The 14,769-nt window shown below is 52.6% G+C and overlaps 1 protein-coding gene across 1 annotated transcript; it reads left to right on the forward strand.

Moving 5' to 3' along the window:
* The first annotated feature begins 904 nt into the window (after positions 1 to 904).
* On the forward strand, positions 905 to 13,960 carry CHGA (chromogranin A). Its single transcript, XM_075501536.1, has 8 exons — positions 905 to 1,070; positions 1,477 to 1,523; positions 5,565 to 5,658; positions 6,090 to 6,158; positions 8,347 to 8,445; positions 9,262 to 9,762; positions 10,230 to 10,693; positions 13,450 to 13,960. Exons 1-8 carry the CDS (start codon positions 1,025 to 1,027, stop codon positions 13,531 to 13,533), a joined length of 1,404 nt encoding a protein of 467 aa, XP_075357651.1. The 5' UTR covers positions 905 to 1,024; the 3' UTR covers positions 13,534 to 13,960.
* The last annotated feature ends 809 nt before the right edge of the window (positions 13,961 to 14,769 follow it).

Raw genomic sequence — 14,769 nt, forward strand, 5'->3', positions numbered from 1 at the left:
AAGAGCATGGAAATGATTGTGACAAAGACAATGGTACAATTTGTTACGTCCTCTCTCTCCCTTGTCAATGGAAACCAGTAACCAGGTAGTCTTGGTTACTTCAACTTTGGAGTGCTTAGCAGTGAGGGTGTAGGGTGATGCTATAGGTTGTTATGAACCACTGAACAAAAGATAGCAACCTATTAAAATTTGTAGAGTCACAATAGCTGAGCAACAGACCCACCAGCCTTTGCTATTTACCCCGGATGATATGCAACTACTTAAAAATCTTCCATAAAATAACTGGGACTTCTAATCTCCATTGGCAAACCTGTTTCATGGGACCAGTTCTCTGGTTCTTGACCAGTCTTACAGGCACTCCTATCCTCTGTGGATGCACTTAGCAGGTATCTAAAAACTTCAGCATCTGTTCTAAACTGTTTGTCTAGGTACCTTCTGTGGTCAGTGAAAGACAAGGGCACCCCTAGAGGGCAAATCCATCTACAGGTGGCTGTGCTGGCTGCGATACATGAGGTGACTCTCACTATTGACGGCTGGTACATACAGAGAGGGCACATATGCAGAGGTGCTTGTAGATTGCCAGTGTTGGGTGAGGCGCTGGAAAAAGTGACATCCTGGAAACACACCTCACAACCATCCTGCTCCTGCTGAGTGTGAGAAGATGGAGCAACTGGACCCTGACACCTTGCTGCTGGAACTCTTTGCCCGGGCAGCCGGGGGGGTCGGGGGGATCCTGGCGTGTGGGTGCTCCTCCAACACCCGGCGAGTGCGGCAGGCTGATGGGAAGGCTGTGTGCGAGGGGAGGGGGGAGAGAGGAGGAGGTGGCTTCCTCCTGACGCCATTTCCGAGGGGCTGAGATATATAAATGAGCCGGTTGCTGCAGTGCCCCGTCTGGGATCTTCAGCAGGGCACTGGCGTAGACACGCACGGTGCTTGTCTCCCGCCGGCACCTCGCCTGGAGCCCCCACGCCAGGGACAGACTCACCCTCTGCCCCTGTCTCCCTCCCTCCGTCCCGCCAGAACCATGAGCCGCCCAGGACTGCTCGCCGTCCTGCTCCTGGCCGTGCCGGGTAAGTGGGGCTGGGCCGGGGTCCGTGTGCCCCCCACTCCCGGCACCCTCCGCCCCGCCGACCGCGCTCCGCCGCCCAGCGCCGCTCCCGCCGCGGCCCCTTCAGCACCGCGGACAGCGGCCGCCGCAAGGTCACTGCCCGAGGGCCGCGCCGGGCCTGCCAGCCTGGGGACCCTTCCCTTCCCCTTCCCCTTCCCCTTCCCCTTCCCCTTCCCCTTCCCCTTCCCGGGGAAGGCTGAGGGGGGGTACAATGCACACATCCAGCTGCTGCACCCAAGGACCACTTCCACCAGAGCGAGATGCCCCTCTTCTCCACTCCCTTTTTTAGCAGGATAGGGTTTCTCTGCTTGTTTCCCAGTGGAGGTGAATAACAAGCTCTCTTTTCTTGCCCTTCCCTCATTTTACAGCCGTCTCCCTTCCCGTGACAAACGACATGAATAAAGGGGACACTAAGGTAAGGATGGGCCTGTAGTGGAGGGGGCAAATGAAGTTGAAGGATGTGATGTTTAACCTCCACCTAGATGGCTGGCTTTTGGCTGCCCCTGCTGAAATGCCCTGTAGGAAGTGCCAGGGATTTGCATGAGATCTCTACAGCAGGATCCATCCAACCCCCACTCCCTCCCTACCAGGATTTACCCACTTCTGAGCACCTGGGCAGGAGGGAAGTCCCTCAGGATGTACCAGAGGGACCAAACAAGCTTGTCTGGAGAATGGTGAGGCTGGGGATGGAGGTTGGGTATAACCCTTCCCAGTCCTCCTACTTTCAGCTTTTCAAAGCTCCCAACAGGAGGTGACTCAGGGGAGAGTGGGGGGAGATGTGATTCAGGAAAGGGCATTGCTGGAACTGTGTGTGTTTGGGGGTGTGTATACATCTGTGTTTGTATGTGTGTGGTGTGTTACTTAAACATGCATGTTCCTGAAAAATAGGCAACTGGCTACTCTCAGATTGCTAATCTGTCCTCAGCTACTGCTTAGCCTGTCTGGATGCCCACAAGCAGTGCAGGACTTGGCTGACCTCTCCAGCCTTCTTTTATAGGCTTCTGTGCATACATCTGTGTCATACCTCTCTGACATTCATAGCTGCACTTTGCAAGTGTGTGCACTCCCAAGGGGCTTTTGGCACCTTTGGATAGGTTTGCCTGTGTTGACCTGTGACAGACCTCCCCTTCCTGATATTATAATGCCTGTAGTCTTTCAGATAAGCTGTTTTCTTAGCTGCCCAGATTAAGATTTCTACAGAAATTAATGTCCAGAAAGGAAACACCAGCCTTTCCCCCCTACTTCTTGAATGTCTTTGTTTCCTGAAATCTTCTAGCAACATAACAGTTTTCCCCAGGCAGCAGGAGGGGAGGGCACATTCATGTCACCCTCAGCCACAGGCTCTGTTGTACAGTGTTTCTGCTTGTTACCTACAGGGCAAGCGCCATGAGATGCGCTTCCCTGTGTCCTGTCAGATGTGCCTGGGCCTGGAGAGCTGTTGCTTTGTTAAGACCTTTAGCCTGCTTAGCCCTTGCTGGGGCTGAGCCATGAGCTGTGAGCCACTGGGTGCCTGCTTCAGGCTGTGCGCTGCTAACTGAGAAAGGCGACTCAGGGCAGGCACTTGCCTCTTCAACTGGCCATGCCAGAATGGGATGCTCATTGGGCACCTGGTGGGACAATCCATTAATTCCACAATTTTCCTTGTGAGATCTATTCCCCAATATGCTCTACCTGTAAAACATGGCACTTCCTAGCAAGCCACATTTAGCTTTTCTAGAAGCTGGTGCAACTCCATGGGAATGCTTCCACCGAGGAAGGATTGTCTCCCAAGCCTGTCCCCTCCCTGGGTACTGCACTGACACAGGCTCTAGCTGAGAGCAAAATCAGGCCACAGCTTTCTTTTGATTTTTGCTGCAAGTGGAAGGAGCCATAAGGGCTTTTCCACCTTCACTGCCCTCTGAGACACAGCATTTCAGTGAAGGAAGTCCTGGTCTCATGGGACAGATCAGGGCAGGGATATCATTACATGGGTACAGCAGTGAGCACTGCAGCTCTTCCTACACACCATGCTGCTCTAGACATGCTCTGTGCCACCAGCATTTGTGGGTGGCTCAGGCTGTGAAATGGGTAGTCAGCATCTGCAGGCCTTTCCTGGAGAGCTCATCAGACTTTCCTTACACCAAGGGCTTTCCATGGGGAGCTGAATACGACCAAAGCATTTACAATATCTGTGGTGTTTGCCGACTCTTGTGCTCGAAGGACACTATTTCCCACTTACAAGCATACATTTCAGAAGGGCCTGAGCACAGCTGAGCTCAAAAGTGGTGAAGTCGATCCTTGTAAGGGCATGATCCTTTGGAGATTTCTGTGTAGGGACAGCATGAGCAGCTCCTAAGGATCTAGTTACATGCTCACAGTTAGAGGATAGCTATGGCAAAATTCCAGTCCAAGTTTCTGCACTGGATTAATTACATTCATTTGGAAAGGATCTCCTTCATTTCCTGATGCAGGCTGTTATTTCATGACCTTGTGAAGTCTCATTTTGCAAGACTTGCTCTTACAAAAAGTCAAGGAGAGTGTTGTGGAATGACTGCACTCTTCATTTCATTATGTTACAAAGTTCCTCCACAGAGTTGGCCGTATTTCTGTGGTGACTGATGTTTCTTTGTGTTCAGACAAAGACCTTAAATCAGCTTAGAAATCTTCAGAAAGCTTGTATAGAGTGTTTCATTGGACGAGGTTCTTATTTCTCATGCTGAGAAAGTCCTTACTTCTGAAGCTGCATCGAATACAGCTGCAATAAGTGGCTTCAGAAGGTGGAAAATGTGGGAGGGAAGTATCAGAATCTGGCGTTTGTTCTATTTAATGGTAGAGTGAAGTGACTGAAAGTCATCTAAAATCAATATTAATGGATTGCTTGTGGTATAGGAGAATGATACCAGGGAAATTTCCCTGCTTTCTTTTTGTTAGATCTTTCCAGCAGTAACATTTTAGTCCAGCAGGCAAGCTCCTCAAACTGTGTAAATAGTTAAGAGTTCAGCATTTTATGGCTGTGATCTGCAAAAGCAGAATTCTCTTCTTACACAGGGTGAAAATTTGCCCATTCTGGCTGGTCAGTGAATATATCCAATTGCTTGAATGAACAACATTGTAGATGACTGGGAATTGCTGACTTGTGTTTAATTTCTACTGCAGCTGCAGTGCTTTGCTCTCCTGAGAATGGCACCTTGTGAGGGAGGTCAGGACTCTTAGGGCTGCCTGCAGAAATCATCAGAAGAAAGAGGTTCAGTGAGTGAATTTTTTGCCCCCCCCCAGGCTTACTTGCATCCTTTTTTTCGATTTAGCCTCTTTTTTTCCACAGGCACTTGTGAGCCCTGCATACTTTCTGGGCTGCTTTATAAATAGTCATCCTTTTGAACTGAGCAGCCTGATTCCTGCACTACTAACTGCACTGGACTGTAGTGAATGCTGCTTTCTCTCCTGTGTGACCATTTGGGTCTACCATGACCACACAGCAAGGCTCCTGGTGGTGTGTCTCAGTGTGGTGAGGGTGCTTTCACCCCTGCCAGAGGTGCCACCTTGCCTTTGTGCCTCTGGCTTTCATTCTACCACACATACAGCACTGGGATCAGTGGTGCTGCAGTTGCATGGGTGAAGAGCTAGGCCTTCAATCTCAGTACAAGTGACAAATGAGATAAATAATGCTTTTCATTTTACACCAAATAAAAGGGCTGCTGGAAAGGGCAGGCCCAGAGTTCATCCTGTCTGGGAAGCTGCCTCAGGCAGTTGCAAATGCTTTGGAGGAAAGTGTGGGAACTTCCTTGCTTTCAGATGACCTGCCTCCGTGAACAGCTCTTCCAGTCTAGAATAAATGGCTTGAACACTCAAGAGTGTCTTGTCCAGATTGTCTTGTCCAGACCAGACACTTCTCCAGAGTTTCTTGTCCTTCTCTAGGGCTTGAGAGCAGTATTTCTCATCTGTGTTTGAAAGTACAATTTGCCTCATGCCACCCTCTGCGCCTGAATGCAGCCTAACTACAGGGCCCTTCCCAGGGCTCAAATAGCTTGCAAGATTTCAGTGTCACATATTGAAGAGCTTGACCACTTGTTGCTCTCTACGACCTCCCACTGAGCCCTTTTATGAGAGGCAGGCTGAGATATATTGACTTAAAAGAGGATGATTTTGGGCTCTCTATGTATATATCCAGATGACCTTTAATCTCCTGATGCGCCCAGCCTCGGGGATGGGCTGGAGTCGTAAGATCCTCAGCTGAAGCGTGCATCATGTTGAGAAGCTCTTTCCATTGCCATGTGTCATTTGCTCACTTCTCACTTTTGGGAGGTACCTTCTATTTCTGCGTTAGGTAAAACAGGAACCGAGCATTCAGTTCTGGCTTGACCAGAAAAGCAAGAGGATCTGTGCCATCATCTGCTGTGTTATAGCCTTGGTAACAAATAGATTTATGAAAAAAAGACAATAAAGCAGTGCTTTAATTTGTATTTTTGTCTCTTTCTAGGTGATGAAGTGCATTGTAGAGGTCATCTCTGATACTTTATCAAAGCCAAACCCCCTGCCGATCAGTGAGGAATGCCTAGAAACGCTCAGAGGAGGTACAGGCTCAGATTTAACGCTCGGTATCAGCAAGAGCCGATCTGGCAGAGACACTAGCAGAGGCTGGTCCTGCCCTGACACATGCTCTAGCACCTGACAAGGGGTCCCTGACACACTCACCTTCCGTGTGGTGACCCCACCAGGCTGCACCAGGCCCCAGAAGCAGGGACGGAGCGACTGCTCAGCCCAGGCCATGCATCGTGCTGGCACTGCAGCTGGGGGATGCACTGGCTGATATGAAGCTGCCTGGGTTTTATGGGACCTTCCTGTCATCTTAACCACATGGTTAAAAGACATGGCAGCAAATCAGGCCAAGGAAGAGGAAAGAGTAACCAAAGAGGGAGGTGGCATTTGGGGTTGTTTTTCATTTCCTGGGGGTGGGCGGAGGTTGTCTTTGACCACGTTCTGTACCAAGTCTCCCCTATTGCAGATGAACGAATCATTTCGATCCTTCGCCACCAAAATTTATTGAAGGAACTTCAGGAAATTGCGGCTCAAGGTACAGTTTCACCACAGTTATTTGGGAAGAAGGGTTTAATCTGTTGTAGCACAGTTTTGTTGTTTGGGTTTTTTTTGTATTTTACATTAATTTGACATCATATAAATGTGCTCTAGGAAACCTAGTTCCAAGACTTCCAAGACTCACCACTGGGTGAGTGGGGACAGGAATTTGCTTATAATAACTCCAGTATGCATCTGATGATTTAAATGACTGTCAATGTAACTTGGTGGCAATGCAGAGTATAGGCATTTTGGGGTGGGAGAACCCTAAAAGGACATACTGTAATTTAATTCAACAAATAACCACCAGCTCCCAAGCTAGAATGAAAGACAAGAAAACCTTCACTCTTTGTGCAGCTGGAGTCTAGCACTCAACCCAGGTGTGGCAGAAGGGAAGCCTCACTGAGCATCAAACAGGACTTGCACCTAAAAGACCCCAATGAAAGCCCCCAGTGGGGATTTTCCTGTTGGCTTCCTTAGGTTGAATGCAAGTTGCTTTGGTTTGGAGAGGCATGGGCAGCTCACCACTTGCCAGTGTGGGAGCAGCAGCAGCAGCACAGAGCCATACAAAGGGGTGTGTAAAGGGGAAAAGGTGCTATTCTTAGGTGCCCAGGTCCCCAGAGCTCGTGTGCAGGTCCCAGGCAAGGCTACTTCAAAGCTGGTGCAGGCCCCTCTGCCTGGGTGGTCCAGTTGAGGCTGCAACAGGGCTCTCCCCAGGCTGCAGGGAGAGCAGCTCCAGGAGAGCTTCCCTTCTCCTTCTCCTTGGGGTAACCTAGCTGGCAGCCTTCCCTCACCAGGGCATCCCTGTGCCCTGCTCCTGTGTGGCACGGCTGACAGGGATGGCTGGGAGACAGTGCCACCGGACTGCTTTCAGAGCAGGGAAGCCACAGAGGCAGCAGGGAGAAGGGAGAGGGAAAATTCAGGAAATCAAGATTAGGAGAGACCTCCATGCTGCTCCCAAAGCAATAGCGTGGTCACTGCTCAAATCCCACTGGTGGAGGGGCCAGCCAGGCAGTGACCCCAGACAGGCTCCGTGGATGCTCTGATGATCCAGAAGAAAGAAACCCGGGCCTCTTCAGTGCGCTGGGATGCTGCTGCCCAGGCACACCAGGGTTGTGAGGGGGAGCACTCAGCTATCAGACAGGCCGTGCCATACAGTATGGAGGCCACGTGAAGGGACTTGTTTCACAGAGGTGCATCTTGCTTCGCTCTTTCCTTGGCTTGAGCCCATCACACCATTTTGTCCTGTGGTAACATGAGCTCTAATCTACAGATCACAGTGACAGGGGATGGGAGAGTCATGTAGCCCAGGGGAAAAGTGAAGGTATTTATCTTGGTCTCCTCTGTGCTGGCTGCAGCTGGTCCTGCTCAGGATGGAGAGCCCACACCATCCAGCTCTGCGCCGTGTAGGGCTAGAGAGGACTGGGCTGGCAGTGTTGGCTCTTGCCTTTGCATTAAGGCATAGAAGCATGGGATGAGCTGGGTTAGACAGGGCTTGCTTGGCTTGCAGTTCCCCTGGGATGGGGCTGCCTGGGGAGCACTGGTTGCCAGGACAGCTGCGCTCTGACCTCCAGCTCGTTCTGCCTGCAGACAACTCTTTCTCCATGGTGTTGCTTTTGTCAACCTGGCTCCGTAAACCCAGAGCTAAGGTGTGGGGCCTTGGGGCCCTGGACCATCCCCAGAGCTGGAAGGAATGCTGCTCCTCCCTCCCGGGGAGTGGCAGGAGGGCAGCGCCTGGGGAGAGGGGCCCCGCAACCAGGCAGGAGGGCACAGGGGCTCTCAGTGCTCACCTCAACAGAGGTACGTGGGCAGCATCTGGAAGGAGGCAATTTTTATCCTTCAATACTCTGATGCTTAAGTCTTCTGTTGGCTTCAATGTGATGCAGTTCAGCATCTCTTATTCCCTAGCTCTCCATCACTATTAGTTTTCCTAGCAACCCTGCTTCTCTGTTTGTTGAGAGACCTTTTTCTTTCCTGCAGATGATGTTTTTGATGGTGGCTTTGTTACTGCAGTTGATTCATGTATTCTTCAGCCTCACTTCTCCGTGCAGCTCCCCTTTGGCAGATTTGTCCATTGTAGAAAATACGCATATAATTATAAAGGGCACAGAAGTGCTTTCCTACCTCTACTTTCTGAAACACTGGAGGGTCTGTTGCCTTTCCCTACTTTTTGTTACTTGACGCAGGTGCCAATGAGAGAACTCAACAGCAGAAGAAAAGCAGTGGCTTTGAAGATGAACTTTCCGAAGTCCTTGAAAGTCAGAATGACAAGAACAAGCAGAGAGGTCAGTGTCAGCCTCCCCCCCAAGGAAATCCAGGTCAGGCTGTAAACAAGGATGTTCTTTCTAACAGCCTTGATATGTCCATCTGCTTCTCATTTAGACATCTTCTTTGATGCTGCCCTGACACACACAAGCAACCCGGTGTTTGCTTTGTTCTTATTTACCAGCTTAAACAACATGTAATTTCTGAGCTATAGTAACTGGTGATGGTCAAGTTACCAAACTGATACTGACCTTTTCCACCCTGCTGCCAACACCATCACTCACTCCTAATGCTTAAAATGAGTCACAGCCAGGGAAATCCTGTACTGAAAGACTCAGTGATATAGGCAAGTGCGATCTGGGTCTGCTCCTGCTGCCCTTATTTCCAGGCATCCAAGATATTAGGTTATGGGTCTCTGAAGGAAAATTGAACTTGGGATACACACAGTGCACACACACACACACACACACAACACCTGCATCTGTAACACTGCCATATTACACTGCTAAATAATTTCATTTTACATGCAGTCTGGTTTCATGTGGGGCAAGTTTGTTGCTGGTATCTCAAGAGATGGTGATGAGGACCGTGTCGCAGCAAAGCACTTCGGCATATGTTTAACTTCAGCCTTGCAAGTCTCTCCAGGAGAGCAGGCACCAGTGAGAGCACTGGCTTGCTTGAATGCAAGCATATGTTGAAGTGACTTGTGAAAGGATCCATGGGCTGGTTAAGCAGATTGCTGAGCAGGGCTGAAGCTCCCTAAGAAACGCATGGGCTTTGCTGGTTGTGAAATGAGCTCTCAGGAGAGGTGTTGCTTCTTGCTCCTCCCTCTGCAGATGCGGCAGGGGAGCGCCCTGAAGAGGAGCAGCCCACGGGGTCCCTGGCTGAGCTGGCCGCACAGAAAACCCAGCAAAATGAAGATTCAGGAGAGGAGGGAAAAAACAGCCTGGAGGAGAGGGAGCCCAGGCCACGGGATGCCGACCCTGTCGAGAAGGAGGATCGGGAGGAAGCACAGAGCAATGAGATCGGGGACACAGAGGATGACCAGCGAGACGAAGCTTTGGACAACCACATCAGCAAAGACTTCATTGAGGCTGAGCAGCAGCAGCAGCGAGGGGATGAAGAGGAGCAGACCAGAGGCCCCATGGACAGCCTGGAGCTCGAGGATGAGGGAGAGCAGTCATCCAGGCAGGGCCAGGAGCAGAGCAAGGAGGTGGCAGGGGAGCGTGTGGAGCGGGAGGATGACGGAGGAGACGATGCTGCAGAGGAGGACCGTACCGAAGCAGAGAGGTCACTTGATTTGGCTGAGGAGGACGAAGAGATGCAGGGAGGCGACAGTACGTATCCCAATCGACTGCACTGATACCTACCTGGGGTGAGCTGAGAGCACTGAGACAGACAGATAAGAGGCTTTAAAGCCTAAAAGTTCAGGCAGGTGCTTACTGGGTTTACAGAAGTCTCCCCAACCAACAGCCACCCCGACCCCCCCCTGCAAGCACCCGACCACATGGGCCCATGCACAGCAGGTAACACAGATCTGGCAGCTGCCTCACTGCCTGCTGCTCAGTTTTTATAGCACCTGGGGACAACTAATTTCTTTTTCTTGAACTTCTATGTGTTTTTTTACTGCTGCCTCCAAGCCCTGTTTCTGACATGATGACGTGAGAGTGGGTATTTCCGGAATCCTGGGAAAATGAGCCTAAGTCAGGAGACCCACCTTGCATCACCCGTGAAGGCTTGGGTCAAAGGTGGAGTGTAACCAGGTTAACACTTCTGCTCACTGTTGTGTTTAATGCTCTTTCAGATAATGATGATGCTCTGGGATTTGGCAAAGACGGGCGGAGCTCTGAGGAGGAGGAGGAGGAAGAGCAGCCCCGGGCACTGAGAGGAGGAAGGCATCGCGTTGAGGATGAGGGGATGCAGGGGGAGGAGGACACCTTCCAGCCCAGGGATGCAAAAAGCGAGGAGATGGAGGAGGAATCCTCCAGGGAGTGGGAAGACTCCAAGAGGTGGAACAAAATGGATGAGCTGGCCAAGCAGCTGACATCAAAGAAGCGCATGGAGGAAAATGATAGTGAGGAAGACCCAGACAGGTCCATGAAAATGGCATTTAGGTCCCGCAAGTATGACTTCAGTAGTCCAGAGGAAGATGTGAGAAGGTCATGGAAGCGTCACTCAAAGAAGGACAGCAGTGAAGGAGGCTTTCCGCTTGCTCCCATGCCCGAAGAAAAGAAGGATGAGGAAGGCAGCGCTAACAGGAGAACGGAGGTTGGTGCACATACGCTTAAGAGTAAATCCTGCCCGGTTATTACTTGGGAATCCAAACTATGCTTGGAGATGTGGATGGTACCTTGGCATTACGCAGCCAGCATCGGGTCTCTGTGACATTAAGGATATGCTTGGTGACCTTTTAGTCATTCAGCCCTAGGTATTATTGAGATTTGCACCTGGCTGTGCCTTTGGTTTTTGTCCTTGTTTTAGTGACTAGTGCAAAAACATGCCCTGCGCCAGAGAGTCTTAAAAATGTGACAGGACTTTTGCACTGGCTTGTGCTGGACATGGTGACCAGAGCTATATCTGGAGCCTGGGCGTGGGTCTTGTGTCCCAAAGCCTCTCCAAGTCAAAGGGAATGCTTTCCCTGGCTCAGGGACGGAGTGAATAGTGTCAGACCTCCTACAGAGGTAAGCCAGGGGTGCAGCCGTGGTGAGAGAGCTGGGGCATTGGAGTGGAAATGGTTGACAGATACGGGAAAACATCTGAGCCAGGCTTCCAAAGTCAGAGACCTCCTTCCCCGGTACCTTGCGTGATTCTATGTGGTAGCCCAGCACCTACCCGGCAGCCAGGAGTGGCGGTTTCACCTTTGTGCTAAGGCCCAGCTCCAGGCAGGGATGTTTATTTGGGGTAGAGCAGGGGGCTGGACAGTGGGGCTGGGCATGGCTCTGTGGGTGTTTGCTCTGGGACAAGCCACGATCAGGTGCCTGGGAACAGACTGGGGCAGCAGGTGAGTGAAGCCAGTTTGCTGCAGCTCTCTTGCCTCCAAAACACCCCTCTTGCCTCAGTTACGCACCAAAACATTGTCCAAAGGTTGCCCATCAGCATCCCCCGCTGAGAGGGCATCTCCAGTTGTGTTGGTTCAAAGCAAAGCCAAATGTCTCAGCTCAGAGCAGGGATGCAGCAGGTGCCTGCCAAGGAGGTGGGCACCTGCCCCATCTGCCTCCTCACCACCGTCTGCTCATGTCTCAGGTCTCTCCCCCAAGAAGGCTGCTCCCCACCTGCCCCTGCCAGTAGCTCTGGGGTGCACCTTATCTGCAAGGTGGTGGGCTTAGCCTCCGAACGGGGACTGGGAAGGAGGTTGCTGAGGCTGCAAAACTGCTGTGTTTACAGTTGCATCAAGACTTTTTTGTTTGTTTTTTTTTAAACTAGATCCAGGCCTCTGGGAGTCAGTGAGGAGGCGTCAGACCAGGCACCCAGGAGTGAGGGAAGGGAAGGCACAGGCTCCGGCTCTGCCAGAGCAGCTGCCATCCTGTCCCCTCTCCTCACTTTTGGGCCACGTGACCGCATGGCTTGGCCAGTGAGGTCCCAGTGTGGGCACAGCCAGGGGCTGAGAGTGCTGTCCCCCGCACTCGCCAGGGCTCAGCCTGCGGGGCTGGGCAGGAGCAAGCCAGGGCACGTGGGCACAGCGCAAGAAAGTGGTTTGGGTCTGACCTCTCCTCTCTTTGGGTGCTGCGAAGGATCTCAGCACAGCGCTATTTTCTCAGTTTCTGCGGGCTCCAGTTGCAGCCAAAGCTCTCCTCCAGCAAGGCGAGCCTCAGCCGGTGGCTCCCTGACCTGCTTCAAACAAAACAAACTGGAACAGCCGCTTGGGCTCAGTCTGGCTCCCCTGGGTGCTGGCGGGCACCTTGAGCTGCTGGCACACTGCTATAGCTGGAGCCCTCCCAGGGGCTGAGCCAAGGGCCTTGCAGAGGGACAGGATGACTTTTTCCCTTTTCAGGAAAATAGCTCAGGGATGAGAAAAATGATTTTTTTTTACGTCCTTTATTTTTTTCACACCAGCCACATGCAGTGCAGGCCAGTGGCTCAGCATCGGCCCACGCTTGGCAGCTGCTGCAGGCAGCGGCAAGGCTCTGCTCCCTCTGCACAGAAGAGGGGCCGTCACCTCAGCTCCACTGACAGGAAAAGGCATTTTTAGCACTGATGGCCCCAAGTTTGCTCCCGCAGGGCCTGCTGCTGTGCTGGGTGAGCGTGTGATCTGCAGCGAGCCCCAGTGACAGCAGCTGTGAGGGACAGGCAGGGCTGGGGCTGGCAGCGAGACAGGGCCAGTTGTGTATGACTGGAGTTCAGGCAAAGCCATGCATTTGAGTGCCTGCACTAAATAAAATAGCTTCAGGTAACGGCATAGATACACAAGAGCCACTATAGAAAGGCCACCAAGCGATGGGCAGCTTGAGCCTTTAAACTGATGGCTTCCTCAGTCACTATTTCCCCAAACAGAAAAGCCTCTTCTGGTACTGGAGGCGCATGCGGACACCCAGCGCAGCGTGGGGAGAGGGGATGCCGCCAGCCCCTCCACAAGTGGGGCACATGCTGCACTTGCCGCAGGTGGCAGGCACCTGTGCCCATCCCGGTTTGACACCACTGCCTCAATGCTGGCACCCAGTGCCATTTGGTGGCGCCCGCCCTGGCCCCGGCTCCCCAGTGGCCATCTCCCTCCAGCCCCACGCTCTGGAGGGAGAGACCCATCGGGGGCTGCCCTGCCCGGCAGCAGGGCTGGGGAAGGACAGTGGCTGCATGTCTTGTCCCCATCACCAACTGCAGTGATTAACATTAGGACAGGACTAATTAGTGTTGCGCACAGACATCTGTCCAGAGGGGCAAATGCAGGAGCGGGCTGAGGGGATGGGGCAGGACGCAGCTCTGCTCGTGCCACCGCTGGCAGCTAGCCCCAGGCAAGGCTTTCCGTAGCTCTGGGGGGTGAGGACTGCCCACCCGCGGCCACTGATGGGTGTCCTGGGCTTTCGTTGCAGGACCAGGAGCTGGAGAGCCTGGCCGCCATCGAGGCTGAGCTGGAGCGTGTTGCCCACAAGCTGCATGAGCTGAGGCGAGGCTGAGGGCCCCAGCCCTCCCCACGCAGGCGAAAGCCACCGCCACCACCCTCCTCCCTCCCCACCGCATTTTCATTTCCTGATTTAAAAGCAATTAAGCCGGAGCAGAAGCATCGTGCCTAGGAAACCGACCTCGCCAGCGCCCAGGCCTGCCTCCCTCGCCATAGTGTTGTGCCCATTGCCGCTTCTTCACCTTACGCTCCCCTGTCCACATGGATGCCCACCCGCCCGGCTGGGCGCCGGTGGGCGTGAAGCGCAACCTACACATGTATTTTCTGTCTGGGTGGGGGTTTTTTCCCTCTTTTTTTTAAAAGACAAGACAGCTTTCTAGAATGTTCTCCTTCCACCGGTAGTTTCACTGGGTAAAAAAACTGCAATAACTTGTTATCTTTTGATTAAAAGCTGAGAACTCTGACTGTAATATATTCTATATAAAAAATTTATCTACGGAAAAATAAAACTGCAGGGGGTTCCTTTCTTTGTTTTGGCAACTTCAGTCTCGGTCGTCAGCATGCTGCAGGGCCTGTACGGTCCTGGCGGAGAGGAGGGGGGATGGAGGCCTCCCCTCACCACAGGCACATCGTGGCGGCATTTCCCTCCTCACCCGGCTCCGCTGCTGCCACCCGCCGAGGCCCAGCACCGAGGGCACCTCCCTCAGGTCCCAAGCACTGCGGGGCTCTCCCTGCCCGCCCGGGCCTGGCAGTGCCACACAGCCCAGCCCTGGCACCGGCTGTCCCGGGTGCTTCAGTGAGACGTGGGTCACATCCGTAGTTCATTAATGAACACGGGGTTGACCAGAGAGAAAACACTTTAGAAGTTTAAGCACTGAGGCAATACTTGACCAAGTCAAGCTATTTGGACAATGCACGAGTGGGTTAAAAAAAAAAGTAACAAATAGGCTAGTCAAACTACTGGTCCCCCAGAGGTGAAGGCCAGTCCTGAGGGGACAGCCCTCCTGTGCGTTGGCTCGCAGGAGCCATGGTGGCCTGCTGGCACAGCGCTAACAGGCAGAACCTTCCCCAGCCTTTGGGCTTCAGGCCACACGCCAGCTGGAGGACCGGGTGGTGCCTGGGCTGGGGAAGCTTCCCCCAAACTCTCTCAACACCAATCATAAGATTTTAGACTTTCTATGTGTATCGGCAGGAGAAGAAAAGAGCATCCCACTGCCAGGGCTGCATCCCACCCCCCAGTTTGAAGCTCAGTTCCCTCCCATCACCTGCAGCCCACAGAACATCTGAGATG

Source organism: Mycteria americana, chromosome 5, assembly GCF_035582795.1.
Source record: "Mycteria americana isolate JAX WOST 10 ecotype Jacksonville Zoo and Gardens chromosome 5, USCA_MyAme_1.0, whole genome shotgun sequence".
NCBI classification, from domain to species: domain Eukaryota; kingdom Metazoa; phylum Chordata; class Aves; order Ciconiiformes; family Ciconiidae; genus Mycteria; species Mycteria americana.